This window comes from Cataglyphis hispanica, chromosome 7, assembly GCF_021464435.1.
Source record: "Cataglyphis hispanica isolate Lineage 1 chromosome 7, ULB_Chis1_1.0, whole genome shotgun sequence".
Classification (NCBI taxonomy): domain Eukaryota; kingdom Metazoa; phylum Arthropoda; class Insecta; order Hymenoptera; family Formicidae; genus Cataglyphis; species Cataglyphis hispanica.
The window spans coordinates 1,418,174-1,439,272 of NC_065960.1; the positions used below are offsets into that span (position 1 = coordinate 1,418,174).

The 21,099-nt window shown below is 35.5% G+C and overlaps 1 protein-coding gene across 2 annotated transcripts in view; it reads right to left on the minus strand.

Annotated features, from left to right (window-relative positions):
• Positions 1-21,099, minus strand: part of LOC126850891 (muscle calcium channel subunit alpha-1) — a 61,124-nt gene that overhangs the window by 11,429 nt on the left and 28,596 nt on the right. For both annotated transcript variants that reach the window (XM_050594333.1, XM_050594334.1), the window contains exons 14-31: positions 20,939-21,056; positions 20,762-20,854; positions 20,465-20,585; positions 20,225-20,316; positions 17,697-17,869; positions 17,028-17,140; positions 16,741-16,855; positions 16,456-16,585; positions 16,128-16,294; positions 15,626-15,713; positions 14,851-14,958; positions 2,257-2,309; positions 1,834-1,980; positions 1,359-1,560; positions 774-1,043; positions 594-677; positions 301-489; positions 113-215 (exon numbers count right to left, since the gene is read on the minus strand). In XM_050594333.1, the coding sequence (XP_050450290.1) occupies positions 113-215; positions 301-489; positions 594-677; positions 774-1,043; positions 1,359-1,560; positions 1,834-1,980; positions 2,257-2,309; positions 14,851-14,958; positions 15,626-15,713; positions 16,128-16,294; positions 16,456-16,585; positions 16,741-16,855; positions 17,028-17,140; positions 17,697-17,869; positions 20,225-20,316; positions 20,465-20,585; positions 20,762-20,854; positions 20,939-21,056 (2,366 nt within the window). The remainder of the gene's footprint in view (positions 1-112; positions 216-300; positions 490-593; positions 678-773; positions 1,044-1,358; positions 1,561-1,833; positions 1,981-2,256; positions 2,310-14,850; positions 14,959-15,625; positions 15,714-16,127; positions 16,295-16,455; positions 16,586-16,740; positions 16,856-17,027; positions 17,141-17,696; positions 17,870-20,224; positions 20,317-20,464; positions 20,586-20,761; positions 20,855-20,938; positions 21,057-21,099) is intronic.

The following is a 21,099-nucleotide window of genomic DNA, read 5'->3' on the forward strand; positions in this document are numbered from 1 at the left end:
TAACTATATGCTTATCTTGGAAAGAGATTTATCGCATTGAAAGAATAGATCTGCTGAATAGATCTGAAAAATTTCTCTCCATTAAATTCATTGAATATTCGAATATACTTACCGGTCGCTGATCGAAACAAGACCAATACGGCTTGCGGAAAAGATTGGAAGTTATTATTGCGATTTATCGACGTATCATCGTCTATCTTAATCTTTCCGAAGACCTGAAAAAAATACTAGCGTGAAACATCGTTTTTTAAACGCTTTTAAACGCGCCCGTGGCGCGTTTAATGAATCGGCCTCGCTCACCTGCATGCCTATCACAGCGTAAATAAAAAAGAGCATTATAATGAGAAGAGCGACATAGGGCAAAGCTTGGAAGGACTTGATGAAAGTCCATAAAAGCGTTCGGATGCCCTCCCCCCTGCTTAATAGCTTGACCAATCGCATTACGCGAAACAGCCTGAAGAAATTGATGGAAATGATAGAGGATCCAGGCTGCAAAGATCGTAAAATGGTTTACTTGCAGCTTCACTTGCGGATCCTTAAATATAATCGCGAATATTGCCTCGGGTGCTCCATCAAAGTCGAACGATACTTACGTTAACTTCCGAGTAAACGATGTCGATGAAACTTCCGAGCACGATAATAAAATCAAAGACGTTCCACGCGTCGCCGAAGTAATTCTGCAAATTAATAAGAACGGATAAGAGCCGGTTAAGACAGCTAGTCGATGATATAATTATAGATATGATAACACGTGCATAAATACAAGTTTGTACCTTGAATCGAAATGCAGCCAGCTTGAACACAAATTCAAGGGCGAACACTGCGGTGAAAATCATATTGAGAACGTCCAGAGCCTTTGTATAGATTTCCGGTTGCTGATAGAACTTCATCGCGAGCGTCACGGTGTTGATCATAATTAGGATGAATATCGTGTACTCGAACGGTTGGGAGGTGACGAACCACCAGACTTTGTACTGTATTCGATGCTTTGGTATGTAACGACGAACAGGCTTGGCCTTTAGCGCGAACTCGATGCAATTTCTCTGCGCAGAAAAACGCTACTGATTTTTTTTCACCACACAGACACATACGCACGAAGAATCTCGCATACGATCCTAAAATATATATTTTAAAAGTAGTGAGAAAAAGGTATATTTAAAAATACATAAAATATAGAATAGAATATTTGGATACGCAATTTCTCTCGTGCCGGTCTATAATTTTCAATTTTATTATTTGTTTAATAATTTTAAACAAATAATTAAATTTATTTAAACAAATTGAACAAAGTTAAATTAATTTGTTTAATTTTAATAAAATTACACAACTGTCATTTTCAATTCACGCGATATACTCACTTGATTTTTATCGAGCTCGCAATTTTTGTACTCTTGCTCGCCCTCGTTTTGAAAGGTGACAATAACGAAACCGACGAAGATGTTCACCATAAAGAACGCGATGATGATGATATAGATGATGTAATAGGCGGCCACTATCGGCCGGAAGTTATGAATTGGTCCATAATTCTCTCTGTTGGAGTCGATCGACCATTCTAACAATCTGTCAGTAGGGAGGGAAGAAAATATTAGGTAATATTTCGCACCATTAGAGCTACCTTATTTATTTCCACGCAATAATGTTATAATAAAATTACATTTATCGAAATAATCAGACGGTAAGAAGCGAATTCTCTTCCCTCTAAAAGATAATTGTCTCAACATTAAGATTGTCCTGAGAGTGAAGAAAATTTCGCTGAAGCAATCTTCTTTATATTTAATTCGCGATAAAAGCCGGGAAAAAAATATTTTTCAAACATAACGCGAGTGTACTTACGATGGCCAACCTTCAAAAGTCGAGACCGTGAAGAGGGTTAGCATCGCCTTGGCCACATCGTCAAAGTGAAAACGCTGCTGAAGCCACTCTCTCTGTTTCACGATCGGTCTGTTCATATTACCGTCCTCGAATTCCAAATAAGTACCCCTAGAAAAGAGAGCATCTTGCACAGTTTTTCTGAGCTCGATTTGAATTTCTCAATTATATACATGAATGTGTGTTAAAAATCTTGTTACAATTTTTTCTTTATTATGTTTAATATATCACGTAAATTTTGTCATCAGCAGAGCACTTTAATATGATATAAAGTCATTGATGATTCTTTTAAAAGAAATTTTTGTGTATTCTTAATATTTGCATTTAAGCAGAATTATATACGTTTATTTAATCGATTTATTAATTTATAACGTGATAAGAACTTACTGGCACTCGTTCTGCGTCATTTTCGATGCATCGGTGCAATAGAAAAATTTGCCCTACATAACACAAAAAGTTCATCAATTTCGATCGCCGTTAATATTAAATTTTATGTGTTCGTTAATATGGGACTAAATTTTACGCAACATGTTAAAGCTGCGGGTGACACGCTGGCGTTTCCGAAATTCAATTTAACGTCATTCAACGAAGCTAAATAATTATTTTCTGTGCAAATATAACGCACGTGAGTAATTATCTTATTAAATAATCGATTCAACAGATTTATATTTGCTACATAATGTACTTAATTACGATGCGCTTCAGTCTTTAATTATTGTTGCGTAAATAAGAATATACACTTTGCTACAAGTCCCGAGATACTCTTAGACTTGTCACGTAAAATTGAACGCAAAAAAGATCGCCAGCGCGTCGGATTATAGACATCAGCTGTGAATCGGCCATTCTCATTTTGCAAGAGCATTGTCAGCGGCAGCAACAGCGAGACGTGATCGAGCAAAATATAAGAGGGTGTTAGAATGTGAGGCGAAAATGTGATAGGAAAAAAAAAAAAAGAAGAAGGAATATTCCTCGTCGGCACGTGCATACATATGTACAACAAGGTATGATGCGTGCGGTCTTCCGACTTCTTTCTGCGGATAACCGCGTACACAGTAAGCGTAATTCTGTCACTCGGCTTGGAGTGCATAAGCACACTGAGGGGGAGAGGTGTCAGTGAGAAAAAACGGGGTTCTTCGCCCTCCCCTCGCTTTGGAAACCGCGTCGCGCCCATGTAGACAGAGCGTGACAGTGCAATAATCGCGAGAGACATCACTTTCTCGAGTCTTTCGAATTACTGATACTGAAAGACACTCTAGAAAATTGATTTAATTCCCTTCGCCGCTTATAAGTTTCAATCGATCTCAAAATTCCTTCGGCGTAGCAAAATTTTTGCACGTCATCCACAGTTTTAAGCTGGATTTTAGCGCTAAAGATATGACATTTATCTCTCAGATCTGCCTTTTGTTTTAAAAAGATGATTTTTTTTTTTCAACGCATACATTACAGACCCCTCTTAATGTTGAACGTAATTGATATGAAAATAATATAATTATAAAGTAATTAATATTACACAATGTAATATCTATAATACAGATTTGCGATAACGCGGTGGTGTATGAAGATTAATTGATATAAAACACTGTTGTAATTACATTACGAGCGTATGATTTTAGCTATAAGATAGATAATAGCATAGTTAATTATGGAAATTTTAGCATTAAATCCTCAAATAAACTTGTATAATATAGCATAATTAATTTACACGCGTTGTTCATTTAAAGAGATAGTACGATTCTTCATGATGAGGGAAATTTGGAAAAGGGCGGCGAAGGTGTTTTCTTAAGTGGGCGCAATTATTGCACTTGAACTATCAAGAGGATCGCAATTTGCAAATACACTTTGCGATATAATAAAATGTTATCAATGAGATCATCGTACATGATCGCTCCACGTTATCTGTCGACATGGCGCGCCCGCATGGGTGAGACTCGGACACGACATGGGGAAAAAGCACGAACAATGGGCCATCGTGTGTGTGACGCGCCAAATTGTACTAATTGCCACCTACGTAACACGAGCTGGTGCGGGCTAAAATAACGAACAGATTGAAACAACAACAGCAGGGCCCACTCCATACCCGCTGACAGCAGCGCGTAGCTGACGATTTTGTGATCGTCTCCCTACTTCCCTCCCTCCTTCCCTCCCTCCCTGTCTTCCTTTTTTTTTCCACCCATCCTCTTCCATTTTTTTGTAAACCATAATTGCTTGCAAGTAAAAAAGCACAGGCGTTGCACGTATCGCGGCTCGTGCAGAAGCAGCACTATCTCGTCGCGGTGCATATAAATTTTTTTTCTTTTTTCTTATTTTTTTATATCGTATCTATCAATTCAGATGATGTTTCGCGTTGATAAAATAAATTTTTTTTTTTTTTTTATACGTTAAGGGAAAATAATATCTGGAAACAAATGATCCTGCGGGGCTTGTGGAATTATTCTCGGATGAATGACCATAATCATTGGGACCAATGGCCGCAAATGTCGGGATACATGGTCATAATGAAAGACATTAAAGTATTATGGAACATTGCCAAGTGTGTTGAGAATATGTCGACGATTCTAATTAACCTCGCAGCATTATCCTCTCGTTAATGGTTATTAGAGAAACCTTAATGGGCAGTCCCCCTTTATGACCCTCTATCCCGACTTTACTTCGTTATTGGTATATTAAAAAGCATTTTATCCACCTCGTTGAATATTTCTACACTATATTCTGATAATTTGTTAATGCGTACTTTTAACGAAACTGCAAAATTGATCTTCCATAATTATTAGGAATATATATTAATTAATTTTGATACGCGAGACGCGTTAAATATATCATCGGCAAATCTACTTTCTCAATCAATTTTATACCAAATTTATCATCTTCCTAAAATAAATTACGTTTGACTTAACTATTTTGTCTCACTATAAAGATATTACATTTTTGTTCTGAATTTGTCAAACGATGTCAGATCGATTGCACTTTAATATATAGTTTTTGCGCACTTATTTTAACAAACAATTTCGTCAAATCGATCGGACATATTGATACTAAACACGATTCTTACATAATTCCCCCGTTTTATAGGCTGACTCATACATACGTCGCCAAAATAATCCACGTGGATTAAATAACGATTTTTATAAATATAAGTACTTGCGCATATTCGCGATCAGATGGATAGAAAAATCCCATGACTTGTAAAGCCGATTATATATTACCGCAATCATCTCTGCCTCGTCTCATATTGAAACGCAACAACTGTTTATGCGTTTATAACATTCGAAAAGAAAAAAAAATTTATATCCAGACTCCATGCAACGCGTCGGACGAACCGTAACCACGAGGTATCTGACGTTTCTATTAAATATTGTTTTCCCGTTAACGGTTACATCATCGTGTGATGCAAGCAGATTCATTCTCCTAGGCCATATTAATAAGCATTACTTGGAAAAAAAAAAAACAGAGAAACGACATATTTTACTTGTATTGTCTCGTCGCGTCGGAGGCTCGGAATTTCAATAGAATACAATTTCGCGAAGCGCGGAGCGATATTGATTTTAAAACATCACGATGCGAGGGAGTTGGTTATACATTGTCTACACATCATTTCACTTCCGGTGTGTATAAATGCAAAGTCAAACTCGACGAAGAGTCTCACCGCGTAACACATACATAGAGTAACTGTTGAAACTTCTATCGCAGCTTTAACATAAGGGGAAAGTACCTCTAATGGCATATCACGGGTCTCCGGACCGGACCACGTGCGAGTAACTTCAACGCTATTTCATATTTTGCGGCTGTGAAACATAATGCTGTCTTACATCTGCGTCATCTTTCTCTACGGCTGTTCGAACAATCTATCTTTTTCATCTAAACCCTAAATTCAAGTGTACAGTCTTTTCTACAGTTTTCTGGGATCTTGTGAGTCGTGGAAAACTGGTGTCTAGCCGTGGCAAAACGAAACGATTGAATTAATATAAAGAGAGAAAGAAAAATTATAATAATAATAATAATAACCATGCATTTCAATCGCAGTCTTTAAAAGAGATCGAAATTATCATCGCGTATATCGACACAATCTTGACAAAGATAATTCATAAATATTTATTAAAGAAGCTTAAAAAAATTTATATAAAAATAAATATATAAATAAATTTACATATAAATCCGAGAATTTTCGTTAATTTCTTAATCTTTATTAATTTCCTTGCTAATGTCATACATATAATAAAGAATTTGCTTCGTTCTGCCACGTAATCACGTGTAACTCGTGGTTTCGGTGCACGTGGACGGCCAGCATGCACTACGATTAAAGCTTCATTCTCACATACAGCGAAACTGGCATGCCTGGTTAAAGGGTGTCTATGTTTAAAGGGAGATGCGATATGGCTATACGATATGCGTATCGTTGGTTGTGTGAGAGAGACGAGAATAAATATATATATATGTATGTTATATACAAATATATATATATATATATATATATATATATATATATACATATATATATGTATATATATACAATACATAATTTGCATGTCGACGATAATTACACGACAATCTCGCCTGGTTCTTCTTGGTCAAAAGCGTTATACTGTTAATAACAGCATTACCGTGCTCGAGGGTGTTGCCATAAAAGAGGAAAACGTACAAAGAAAGAGATACCGGCAGCAACGAGAGATATATGCATCTGCGGCGTAATCCGTCTTCGTTTCCGTCTATCGTGTCGGAATCGCGTGTGATAATTAATAACCGATGGCACAATGATATATCGCTCAGATAATCGAATAATATCCGATAATTTCGCAATGAAAGAAACCTTACGTGGAAAAAAATTGCTTTCGTCGGAACGTATGATAGTATTGTTTGCCACGTTATTGCGTTAGAAGCTTCGCAACACGTTCGCTTCGACGTCGTAAATCGCTGCATCTTGCTGCTGATACGTTCCCTTGTACGATTCAGAATGAAAAATAAAAAGAAGAAAGTAAAAAAAAAAAAAAGAGAGAGAGAGAAAGAATTTGGCACACACTTAGGCAAACTAGTTTCGTGAATGTCTTGGAAATGTTTGCATATTTTTTTCGTGATCGATAACTTTTTTTTTAATTACCAGAAAAGTAAAGGGAAAGAAGTTTGCAAAATTGTTTGCCTAAGAGCAAAAGATGGGAAGAAGATAATGGGAAAATAACAATTTTGCGAAATATGGAGTAATTGCATATAAACAGATCTATTTTTTTCTATTGTTATTTAATTATATTATTATTATTTAATAGTGAATTTTTCTCTCCCCTCCTACCCTAATTTTATCGCGTAATAATAATATATATTTTTATTTATAAAATGTGCAATGCTGTCATTGATATCTCAGAGAAAATTTTGCAACCAGGTATACAAATTTGATGTTAAATCTAATTTTACTTATTTTCAAAAATTTATGTTCGCATTTTCATTTCACGAATTAATTACCCGTTTTCTTGAATTCTTTAATCATTATCACGAAAGCAAGAATCGCTCTTTCTCTTGAATATTGAACATTTTATGAAACTAATACAATGATTCGCATTACTTCGATCATCATTCGCTGTCATTTTTCATCTTCCTCCGTATTTCGCTTAGGAAAATTCAATCGCCGGAGAAACTCTGCCGGACATTTTCCACTATCGTCATCGAACGGCGGAAGTGAACATAAGTGCAAGGAGAGACGATAAACAGAAAATACGAGAAGAAAGAAAAGTGAAGGCACAGTGAAAAAATGGTAACGCAAGTCTCTCGTTCGCTTAGTAAGCTTTTCTAAGTGGATGTGGCTGGATGTCTCTTTACCTTAAACAGCTGTACCCCGATAACAGCGAACATGAACTGTAGGAGATAGGTGACCAACATAATGTTGCCGATCGTTTTAATGGCGACAATCACACACTTCACTACGTACTTTTTTCACGTAGCGTTTTTCAGTTGCGGACGAGCAGGGGCGAGCGAGCACAGCGTGGGGAACACGTGGGGTGGTGAGAGAGTGAGAGAGAACAAAAAAAATAGAGTAGCATTAATTTCGGATGATCAGGTCTCACTCCAGGGGGCGGGGTCGGGGAAATGGGGGGAGGGGTTCGAGTGGTGGAAGTTCTCGCCGCGATTCAATTTTTTTTCTTTCTTTTCTAATTAGCCTCGTTGTCTCTCGTTCGCGCTTCTTAGTTGCTCCTTTAATATTTAGCTCGCTAGCTCGATTATCCTCCCTCGTGCTATCTCTCTTGTATCTTACAAATTTCATTTACGCGCGACGATACACGATTCATCCGATACCTTTGAAAGTCGCACAGCTTCTCTCTGTTTCTCTCCGTGAAGATCGCTCTCGATTCGATATTTTTCAAAGCTCTCTCTTTTTTCGATCTGCCTTTTTCTTTTCTCTTCGTTTTATGGGGAGAGGGGAGTTTATTCTTTTTTTTATTTTTTATTTTTTTTTTTTCTTCATCGTGAACTAAGCCCTCGCCATCCATCCGACCCATCAGTGCTCGATGTTTTTTCTCGGCAATGCACCTATGGGATTTTTGGACCGGGAAACGTCGGTATTTCCTCGTCGAAAGTCTATTTTATATGCTATTTTACACGCGCGACCACGAGCGTGTTCGATAAATCGGTTGTATATGTTTGTAAATCGTTTGGGATATCACTCGTTTGGATCGCTTCTCGATAAAATTGACAGGCTTGCTCAAAGTCGTTATCGTCTCAAAATATATCGCGCGCAGATCTTGAAAGTTACAAGTTGAAATTGGAACAATTTGAAAAACTCTTACGAAGAAATAACTCCAGTAACGGATATCATAATAATGTCGTATTTTTATATTTCATTGATCAACTACAATTACATTTTCTCTCTCTCGTGCATCCGCTATAAAAATATATATCCTACGGCGTAAAAACATTATTTTGCCATAAATACAATTTTTCCCGAAACGTTCTTTCTTTTTCATTATTTACTTTAAATATTATACACTTTCACAGACGCAAGACATTCAAAACCCCTATGTAAAGGGGAAAAAAAAAAAAATACTATTCTCAATTTTTCTCGAGAATTTAAATTCCTCGCTTCTCTCGCGACGGATGTCGCATCGCAGGTAGCTTCGCGGATTCCCGAAGCTGAAAATTCTACCTCGCAAAGCTCGATACCGGCGTCGATACCGAGAGCGTCATTTATTATGCTCCGCGCAATATTTATCGCCTTTTTGTTTATCGCGCCTGCACACAATTGCATTGCGATCGCTGCGCGCCCGCCTTTTGGGAAGAGAGCGACGCACGCATCTTCACCCTCTCGCACTCCGTTGATCGAGAACTCGAAACCAGGCGCTCGCGGAGCTAGCTTGTGCTTAGCTACTTCTGTGACACCCAATACCGTACGTCGCATACCTGTGTATGTGTGTTTGTATGTGTGCGTGTGAGGGGGGGGGACATGGTAGGGCGATCGATACACATGAAACTACGAGTGATATATATATATATATATATATATATATATATATATATATATATATATATATAGATAAAGAGAGAAAGAGAGAGAAAGTGAGAGAGAGAAATATACGTTTATATGTATATATAGATATAGAGAAAGATATATATATATATATATATATATATATATATATATATATAAGTGGATAGAGATAGAAAGATAAGATAGATAAATGTTCTTGGGCTGAACGACTTGTCTCTGTCTAAAATTAATAATCAAAACAAGCTAATGTAAACGTAGCCTAGAGAGTCAATTATTCTACCATCTTCTCTCTATATATGTATGTATGTTATATGTGTGTGTGTATGTGTGTGTGTGTGTGTGTGTGTGTGTGTGTGTTACTCTATACTTTCCTTATTGCACTATGAAACGCCGAATTCTATCCTGCATGAATATGGCACTGGCGAAATATTTCATTATATCCTTTATCGAGAGTAGAAACTCTAATATTTCTTATGAAGCAGACTTGATACTCTCTTGTCCGCGAGTGTTTAAGAAGCTTTTTATAGAGACCTCGATTGCAAAATTAATGATACCTATGAAGCTTTGCAAGAGGCTGCGATGATAGATTCGATAAAGGATTAACGTGATCGTAAAACGATCGTCGTTGTTTTGCGATATAGAGGTAATCGAAATAAATTTGAGGTTTGTAGCACCTAATTTAATCTAATCAACATTGATTCACCTAACAGCCGCTTTCATCGAGCTTGTCGCAAATAAATTTATGAGACTTTCTTTTTAGACGAATCTTTTTTTTATCGATCTCGATTGCTCCTAAAGTCGAATGCTCTGTTAAATAATGATTCGAGAAACTTTTTCAATTTTCATTTGTTTCTACCTGTACAACTTGAAAGCATAGTAACAAAAAAACTATAAATGTTAATACACCTAGATATATTTTCGTTTATTTTAATAGCCAAATATCTTAAACTCGCAGTTTCTATGCATCAGAGATTGAGATTAAAACATGAAGATTCAAATTTAACCAATCAGAACAAAGAGATCTTTGCTCCTTTTGTTTCTAATCGTTTTCAAATTCGAATCTTCAATTTTCAATCTAAATCTTCAATGTAATAATTTGATATCGATTTTCGTAGCATTTAACATTAAACCGGGCTCACGAAACAAAATCGAGGCGATCGGGATCGACGATTTCTATGCCTATATAAACAGACGGGAAAGGAAATAGCCGTGGTGCTTCCTTTTGCAGCAATTATGGGTCTGTACGCGCGTATAGGGACCGCTTTTCGTGATCTTTCCCCCTTTCGATTATCCGGCCGCGGTGTCCCGCGGCGAGTGGAGCTTAGGCGAGAAAGAAGAAAAAAAAAAAAAAAAGAAATAGTGCCCTTTTCTTCTTCTCCTTCACCTTTCTCTCTCATGTTAATATAGCGGCACACCACTCAGCAACGCTCAGCCGGCACAAGCATGCAATTCTCAATCAAATATCCTCTACTACTCAATCTTAAAATCACGAAGGCTGCGTGAGTTTCTTTCTTATTTTCAATTTTTTAGCTGGTTGGAAGTGTGTGCGTGTAAAAAGATAAAAATTGAAGGATATACAAGTGCCCCTGTGTGTGTGTGTGTATGTGTCCGTGAAAAATATATATGTCGGGTATGTTTGTTGGGGAGATCGGCACCGAAGGATATTTTTAGATAACCATGAGAGCAACTACTTATATTTTTATAGACGGAGGGGTTTTCTTCGTTTCCACAAAAAATCGAGAAATATACGTTATAGTATATATAGTAGTCTTAGCTTCATTTACGTACAATCCTGTGGAAGTATACTTTAGAGAAAAGTAAAATAATGTTTCAAGTTACATGATATTATATATACATACACATTTCTGATTAATTGTTAATTCTTGCGTGATTTTTTGGCTCATATCGATCTGCCCCGATTTTTTACAGTGCATAAAAAACTGCATCTCAATATATGCAACCAAGTAATTTATTATTTTATTTCTTTTATATGTTTTTATTTCAGGCCAATAATTTCTTAAACATTACAAAGAGTGCAATCAAAGAGTTCCCGAAATGACAGTGTAAAAGATAAATGGCTAATCTGAAATCTTATTTACAAATATCTCATTCAAACTAGAATCTGTCTCTTTGAACATCAATATATATATATATCTTTTTCAACGCCGCGTTCTCATTTCTTGAAAAGCACTCCTGGAAGTTTTTCTTTATGCAGTTTACAAGACATTCGTCGTTTCGATTTGAATATCATCTACGTCGTCAAATCCTTTGAAGGCTCTCTTGAACTTTGAGAAAAGGAAAAAATCGCACGAAACTATCAGCTCACGCACGATTTTGCTCTCTTTTTCAGAGTTGAAGAAAATCATCAAAAGACATCGATTTGACGACGTAAATGAGATTCAAACTGAAACGACGAATGTATTAAACGGCAATCCGTCACAAAGACGCTAAAGTTTCAACATTTTTTACGCACTATAAATATACGTATATATGTGAATGTATGTGGATTTGTGTGTGTTAATGCATGATTGATTTCGTGTCGTTGTATAGCGATATAATTTATCAAGTCTCGAGCAGCAAAAAGTCTAGTGATGGCGAAAAGAAGAGAGAGAGATATATATGTATTTATTTGTATATATATATATATATATATATATATATATATATATATATATATATATAAAAGGGTATGTCGTAGGTGTGTCCAGCTGATGGGAGCAAAAAACGAAAGCTGAAAGAGCAAAGGCATGTTAGGCCTTGCGTAAAGCCGCCTTTTTTTTTTTTTTTGTTTACATTCGACTATCCCCCGATCTGCTTTTGAGCTACCGTCTCATCTCCCCCCGGTCGCTCATCACTATGTATACGTTGATATAATACTACATTACATCGACACGATCTACTACAATGAGATCTGGAATAATCGGCATTATTGAATAATAAATAAGATAATGCTGTGTAATTTTTTCATACGAGAAAATAGAATATAGTTATTCCAAAACTGTGACAATAGGTGCGCGAATAAATATTCGATCGAATTTGCAACTCGAAAAATAATAATAGATTACGATTACTAAACATTTTTTTATCCTTACACAAGTGTACATTATGTTATTCTTCCTAGCCAAGCTTTTAATTACTTCACTCGGCCTTATTTCCTTTTTACAGATTTTTTTCTTTTCACGATCATGGGCCATACATGTATTGCACTGTTGTATCGCTCTAATTAGTTTCACTATTTTTAGAAAATATGATTTCTAACAAACAATTATAACTCAATATTATCCTGAAAAAAATAGGATATATCGAAACAACATGTCGATATTGGAACGACAGAGAACGCACTCGCATGAAAGAAATTTTTATAGCGGAAAATTGTATCATATATTAATATGTGTGTGTGTGTGTGTGTGTGTATACGTGTAGGTATATTATTGCGTGATAAAATTATTTTGTCTCTTTGTAATAATTCTGAATAAAATCGTACATACATACGTACGTAAAAATTGCGATATAATATTTCTCGTGCTGTTTTTGTTTTTATAGTCTAACGATCTAGTGAGAACGATATTCGTGTTTTTTTTTTTTTCAGTTTTTTTACAAACGCAAAATCACAACAGCGTTTCTTTTCCCTTGCTCTAATGCTATCAACGAATGATAACACAATGATGTGAATTTTTTGTATATTTCTGGGAACTCGATTCAACATTCAAAACGACATGCATATATCTATTGATGTATCTCTATTATGATTTGGATTATATACATCCAAAGAAACAATAGATCACATTTCTTAATTAAATTATCGGAAACTGTCACTAAAAATCTGCTTTCATACTAAATTGAAGACTATATATTATCAAGTGTATTGAAGCATAAATGGCTTTATAGCGTGTAAGGTAATTTGATTGAAGACGAGAAAGTTTTTCAAATAAATTTCAAATAAAACTCTTTCGTGTTTTTTTTTTTTTTTTCAAATTTTAAGTAAGTACTTGGCCCAATTTTGACGTAGCAAAATAATATATAGAAATAAATATATAAACTTATTACACAGTATATAGTCTATTATATGAAAGATTATCTCTTTATTCCATCATAATAAATCTTTTCAATTGATAAAAACTTATTCTTTTTCTTCTCTTCTCGTTATTTAAAAAAATATTTAATATACAATTTTACTGCGGTATTTTCTGGACATTTATAAATGCATTGTTTATTAAAAAAAAAAGATAGATTATATAGAAATAAAAGGATCATCAAGTTATACATACATGAATGACGCGATTATTGAACGATCCAACATCGGTTTATTATTGAATAAGCTATATCAATGTAAAAAACGGGACAATAAAGGCGAACAATCAAATTGACCTCCGATAATAAACGGGGCGCTGATATACAATCTTATACAGAGGGAAACACAAAAAAAAAAAAAGAACAGAATCGTGAGGCCTCAGTGAGAGATTTCGGGGAGAGTGTCGAGACAAGAAACCCAATTAATGAGTAAATTACACGCCAAAAAACAGCTTGTTTTACAGAGGGTGGGGGGGGGTGGGGAGGGTACCCAGAGGTGCATCTGTCAGAGAAAACAACATTCGCCTCGTGCTCGCGCCACTCCGACGATTATTTTCCCACGTGTCGTTTTCGCGCGCGCACATATCGATATATGTCAGAATCGGGAATGTTCTCTTTAATTGGACCATGGATTCGTTAATTCCGTAGCTTGGTGCGGAATCGCGCGGGAATCATCGATCCGTATCGACATTGTCGCGCACTCGGATATTCTATGAAAGCTTTCAGCGATGATCATTGATGAAATCTTATCCGGATCGTATGTATCCACGCAAACGTGTATGAAGGTGGTGCAAAAATCGGTGTAATAAAAATCGTCAAAGTCACGTGCGCTAAAAATCCAGTGTGCAGGAAAAATGCATAATATAAATATTTGATTTAATTGTAAAGCGAGAAGCGTTTGAACGCATACGTTCTCTCGAAAAACAGACAGGTTTAATTGTGCTCCCCCGTCAAGATCACTTCAACCTATATGGATAATAAATGCTCGCGGAAACAATCGTTAATCGATTACGAAACTTAACTGCGTATTTCACAATAGAGCGGAAATAATCGTCGAAGAAGCTGCCGAGATATCGAGCAAAGGCGTAGCTAGGTAACAGTTGTAATAGTAGTAGTGGTGTAAATATATATATGGGTGATGGTGAATTATTCTGGCATTTTTTTCTGGCTGAGATTGCATTAAAAAAATGTGTGGACAAACGGATGAATAAATGTTGAAGTCTGGTATTGAGAGAAAGAGAGAGAGAAAGAGGGAGACGGAAAGGAGATGGGAGTTTAGCCGAAAAATATTTTTTTTTTTTAGAAAACGGAGTAGGGTGGCGGAGGGTCGGGGAGGGGGAGAGTATCAATTGATAAAACATTATGCCACTCTAGTGTATACTACAAGAGGTTCGGAGAAGAGCTTTTTCGAGGCCGTGTCGGTGTATCGGGGCCCGATATCCTACCTTGAAGAGCTGTACGCCAATGACGGCGAACACGAACTGCAGGAGGCTGGTGACGAGGACTATGTTTCCGATAGTCTTTACCGCTACGATGACGCACTGTACTACGTGCTGGGTTCACAACATTAATTTATAATATATATATTCGCCCTTCGGTGAGATGGAGAGATGGAAATTATCGCGTTAAAACGCTTTTTAAGCGATCTTAGCGCGTATTTTCTCGGCGACGAGTTCGAGTAGCTCTCTCTCGAGAAAGTCGCGGAAAGCATTGTCGTCGTAGAGAGCGAATGAAAATCCGTATCTCTCGAGCTTTAAATTTCTTTAATTAGGAATTCGAGATTATTTCTCAATTTTAAAAATGAAAGAATACTATACGTCTTTTTAACATCCATGTGCGAAGAAATAGCTACGGAGGCTTTTGTTGATCGGTTAGAAAAAAGAAATTGATGATAAATAATATTCGTAGCTTGCGTGTAAAATAAATTGTCGCGTCATACGAATTCTTGATATGCGTAGTAACGGAAATAGCTCGTTTGCCCGCTTTTTTCAAAGTTAGCTCGGCGCTCTTCCACCATTTCTATTGAATAATCGCGACTTCGCATGGCAATCACGGTCGGACTAACGGGAGCGTACTCTTTAATTTAGCTGGCTGTAGACATTACGGTATGTATTATGCCTCTGGCGTTATTATTACGTTCTACTGTAAGGACGCGTATGTTGTGTGAATCGGGCCGGTTTTAGCGGACTTGCGGATAGGTGAGACAAATGAAAGAGATACCTTTAATCCCTTGGCGCGATTGATGGCACGCAGCGGCCTCAAGACACGAAGTACACGGAGCACCTTGATGAAGGAGAACGCGCCAGAGCTGCAAATATATAAAAATATATACAATAAAAGTAATTGTATTAATATAAAATAAACGCGATGAAAGAAATTATACTAAATTATACTAATGCTTAGATTAAATTAATAAAGCTTGCTTTAGCTTTTAAATAATAAAACTTTTTTTCATAAAACTCTGATTTTTATTCATAATTCATATAACTTTCATATGATATTATGATATGAAAAATTGCACAATTATAATTATAAATAGATATAAAATTATATATAGTGTCTTGATGAAAAATTCGACAGATAATTATAATCATAGATAGTATGGATAGTTAAACAATATTTTTTTACTTTTTACTTGCATTGGTTGACTGCTGTAGAAATATTGATATGTAATAAAAAGAAGATGAATTGTAGTAAAGAAAATACATATAGATATATATACCTGACAGTCATGGAAACTAGAGAGGCGCAAACGACGAGGAGATCGAGCAGATTAAAAGCCGACCGGCAAAACGCGCCCTCGTGGATGATGAAGCCGTATGAGACCATTTTGAGACAGATTTCGATCGTGAAGACAGTAGTAAAAAAGTAATCAAAGTAATTCAATATCTGTAACATATCAGACATATATATATACGCCACATTTATTTCGCAGATTATTTTTGTGTTGATATTTCTCAATAACTTCGTGTTTGAAGTTTTGAGAAAACGGCGTTACTAGAAAAAAGAATCAACGTCTCTCGATTTATCTTTTAACACAATTGAAATACCTGATTCCTGTCCGACGAGGCTCTCAGCGGATCCTCGGCGGCCAACATGGCGGAGGAAATCATAATGCAGATCAATATCACATTGCTGAAGTAACTGTGATTGCAGAACCAATGGCAGAAGATGCGAAATCTGCAAAACAATTGAAAAAAGACACACGATCGAAGTGAGATGCTTGAAAGAGAGAAATTCGGAAAAAATTTAGGAAATTTTATGAGATCAAATTAGCTTTCGTCTTTATTATTATTATTGGAAAATAAAAATTTGCAAGAAGCTTTTCTCTATACCTATTGGTGCTTGAAAAAATGAAGAAAGCCGAACCAGCCGGTATCGGTTCCTTTTTGGTCGCCATGTTGTACTCGGACATTCTTCGCGGCCTCGCCGATACCTCTTGTCCGTCATCTGAAAAAGAATTTGATCTCGTTTTTTTTTACAAATATTTTTATTTCATTCAGCTTAACATTTCTATATCAGAAATATTTATATCTTAAAACCATAAACGCGAAAAATATCATATTATTTTTTATTATTAAATTCTGAAACAAGTGTAGGAAAATTCAGATAATAAAAGCACCTTGCATTTCCTCTTGTTCACCTTCCTCTTCTTCTTCTTCTTCTTCCACTTCTTCGTCGGACTCAATGTTGAGTCGCACTTTGTGCGTATTCATTTCCTCGCTTTTCTCCGATCTATAATCAGCGATAATTAAACAACATATAAAAATAAGCTTGATTTTTTCAAAATTAATATCTATGAATTTGACTGTGGCATTCTTTTCAAATTTTATTTGGAATCTATAATAATAGAGGAATATATATATTTATATATATTTATTGTCATGGAAAAAAAGTAGAAATCTTTAATTATATATATCTTTACGAAAATTATTTGATCTATAGTTATAAATCATTAATATATATCGTGATAATTAAAATCTCATTATTAAAAAAAAATCACTAAATTTCTTAATAAAGTTTTTAATAATGTAGCATTTTGAAAATTCAATAATTGCTGACAAAAGGGCATAATTAATTACGATGTACCGAGTTGTTAGTCTTTAAATCGCGATTATCGTTCTAGGCTCTTGCGCTCTAAATCCTTCCATGCATTACCGACCATAATAATAGTGCATAAAGAGAGAGGGGAGAAGGATGTGCACGCAATAACTGCTCTCTAATCTCTTGTCGATGTAATAATGCTGCTGTTATTATAACTCGCGCCACGTTACGCGAGAAAAGGGCTTACGTTTCGGTATCGAGTGCGGCTTCGTAGTCCTCCATTGTCTCGTTAGGATCCTGTTCGAGATCTGTACCAGCGCCCTCGTCCTCCCCACCGGTCCCCTCGCCACCATCATCGCCGGCCTCACCGCTGACTTCGTCCCTTGTCGGTGAACCGCTGCGAGATTTATTTTTCTCCGCCTAAAAGGCCGAAAGGGGAGATTATCTGTCAAGTGATTCTCAATCGAAAGCAATCACTATGATGATTTCGTGCAAAAAGTATTCCGATAAAATACAACTGCGCGTTTTCGAAACTTCGAAGATATAAAGCATTTATGAAATTAAAATAAAAATCTGTGAAAGCTTTGAATAAAGAATTGGATTAGTACTTTTGTGTGCTGAATAATATCAGGAAACATCTATTTCCGTCTAATTAAATTTTATAGTTAACATTGTAGATACACTGACGATTGATATCATTGTTATATAAGAAGTTCTTGCTGCAAATCGATAAATAAGAATATACAATATTGTACATATAGAAATACAATACATATGTATCATACCTATACAAATATGTGATTTATGATCGTTAATGTCACTTGCTGAATTTACAAATTAATTATATCTCATTAATATTTCTACATATCTATTTGATAAAAATATGTCCATTTGTTTGCATAAAAACGTGAGAATTCTTTTTTCTCCATCCCCATAAACCGTAAGACGAACGTGATATAAACATTCGTAATAAAAAATTTAATTCGACAGAGAGCAGTAAATTTTTTTATTACCGCAATCTCATGGTTTAAAAGTGTAATGAGGTGCAACTTGCATTGTAAAAGAAAGCCATATACTTTCTTCATTATTTGTCAGATTGATAAACAACAGTAGGAATGCTATGCAGTATATTTTATTCATCATCATATAACTTATATGTTTTTATTATTAAAAAGTGTGAAAAAGTGTACATAAAAATTTATACATATATTATAATTTATATATGTGTGTGTGTGTGTGTGTGTGTGTGTGAAAAAATGTGTGAGAAAAAATAATATTAAAAGTATAAATATAATATATATATTGAATATGTGCGGAAATTTGTTAAAAATATTGAGTAGAGAAATTGCATAAAGCGACGAAATGGATAACAAATTCTTTATTACAATTTTTAATGCAACGAAAATTGTACGTTGTTAAAGAAACGTATGCTTTACAGCGGCGTAGAATTTTCGCGGCGCATTCGACAGTTTTTTATCAATGTTGTTCTACTGTTGGAAGTATGATTAATCAGCTTTCGAACTTTTTGCGCGATGCGGTTTTAAATTACCCTACATGGTAAAATTGCATTGCTTGCATCGCGTAAATTACAACAGCTATACATTTGATAAAAAAAGTCGCATGTTATGTACAGCCATTTTTCCAGATTTCTTGATATAACACTGATAATAATTTTTATATCCATTTATTTAAATCAATATTTTTTTGTTTTACTGTTATAAAAATTACTGTAAAATCTCTACTATAATTCTAACACGATATTCTTTAATGAATTTGAAGAGTCAATCTTTTTTTTTTAAAGAACTTCTTCCAGGGAGTATTATAACTTCATGTAACTTGTAATTAAAATTCTATTTTAGAATAGAATCGATACGAGTGATTGATGAAATAATCTACCATTAAAAATTAATGGGATTTTAGAAGACATTATTTGATTTCTAATATTAGGGCGTTTTCTTTTACACGAAAAGAATGATATTAATTTATCGGGCGAATATTATAGGGTGGATCAATTTTATGGGATAGAATCCCGATAAGTTTGATAGTTTCACGCGTGCCATCGTCGACGCAACATAGTACAGTAGAAGAAAATTGAAACGACATTCTTTTTATCGCTGCACAAACATTAAACCCGACGCTCATTTACCAGAAGGTAGGCGTCGTTTTGTCCTCATGTCTTTAGACTCATTCGAGCGGATTCGCATATCCATAATGCGTCTCGTGATATTCATTTTTCGCAAATGCTTCGTGCGACGTAAAAGACGCTTCTCTTGAGAGATAGAGCCAAATTAACCTGATCGTTTATGGAAATCCGGAAGAAATAGTTCGTTTGAGAGAATTGAAACAATCTTGAAATTTTTCAGGAAAGCAATGATGTATACACGCGTATTTATTGCTCCGATATTTTTTTTTTTTTTATATCGACGAATGGCACGTGTGTGTATGTGTGATTATATACTTCAATATTATTCATTAATTTTGTAAATTAAAAAGCGTGACTTTTAATGGACTAAAGTATAAAGATAGAAAGAATATTTGAACATATAATAATTGCAAGAATTATCATTTTTTTTTTTAAATACGATTTTTATTAATGCGTCTTTAATTCTGACAAGAGAAAAGCAAGATAATTTTCTTAATATGAAATTTTCACGCTTGAGCGAATGTAACGAGAGAGATTATGGGATCCATATTGGATTCGCATCATGTCTGCGAAATCATCAACAATCTAATATATTATGTATTACATATATACTATATTGAAACGAAACTTACCTCCTCCTCAGCCTCCTTCTCGATGGCAGTTAGAGACTCGGCATCAGCGAGATTGTCGACGGCGATAGCCAAGAAGACGTTCAAGAGGATATCTGCATTGCTATCTTCGTCAAGGATCGATTAAAATTTATTAAATCAGGTCGGATCGATATTACATTGAGCGGACGCGATTTAAAATGCGCGAGAAGGATAAGTGATGACGATTACTCGTCGAATTCATCTCTTTTTGATAAAGGATACAGTTGCCGCATATGAAGAGGATAATGAAGTAAACGCAGGCGAGCACGCCGAAACTGGCGACGCCGCCATAAGCTTGAATACCGACGTACATCACAGCATTCCAGTCCTCGCCGGTTAATATCTGGGAAATGCAGAAATCGAATGTTATTTTTAGAAGCGTAGAGAAAATAAAGGAGAAAAATATAGTAAGCCGAAAATAGGGAGCGAAATTTATATATCTTCGCGATGAATAAAGCGAGTAGATGCAACATTTTTTTTAAATATTCCACGCTCCTTCCTTACAGGATGATCGAATACCTGAAATACGGTGAGCAAACTCTGCCAGAAGCTGTCAAAATTGTGACGCGTCTTTTCCTCATTATCGTTGAAATTGAATTTTCCACCAAAGACCTATTCGAAGAATAAACGTTGAAGGAATAAGTGAATCGTGTGTACATGTGTTTTCGCCTTGCTACGTCTTCGTGTTAAATCTACCTGCATGCCCAGAAGAGCGAAGATGACGATGAAAAGAAAAAGCAGGAGCAGCAGCGAGGCGATCGATTGTATCGAGTTCAGTAGAGAGGCGACTAAATTCGATAGTGATCTCCAATATCTGCAAAGAGAGAAAAATAACGCATCTTATATATCTTGTCGAA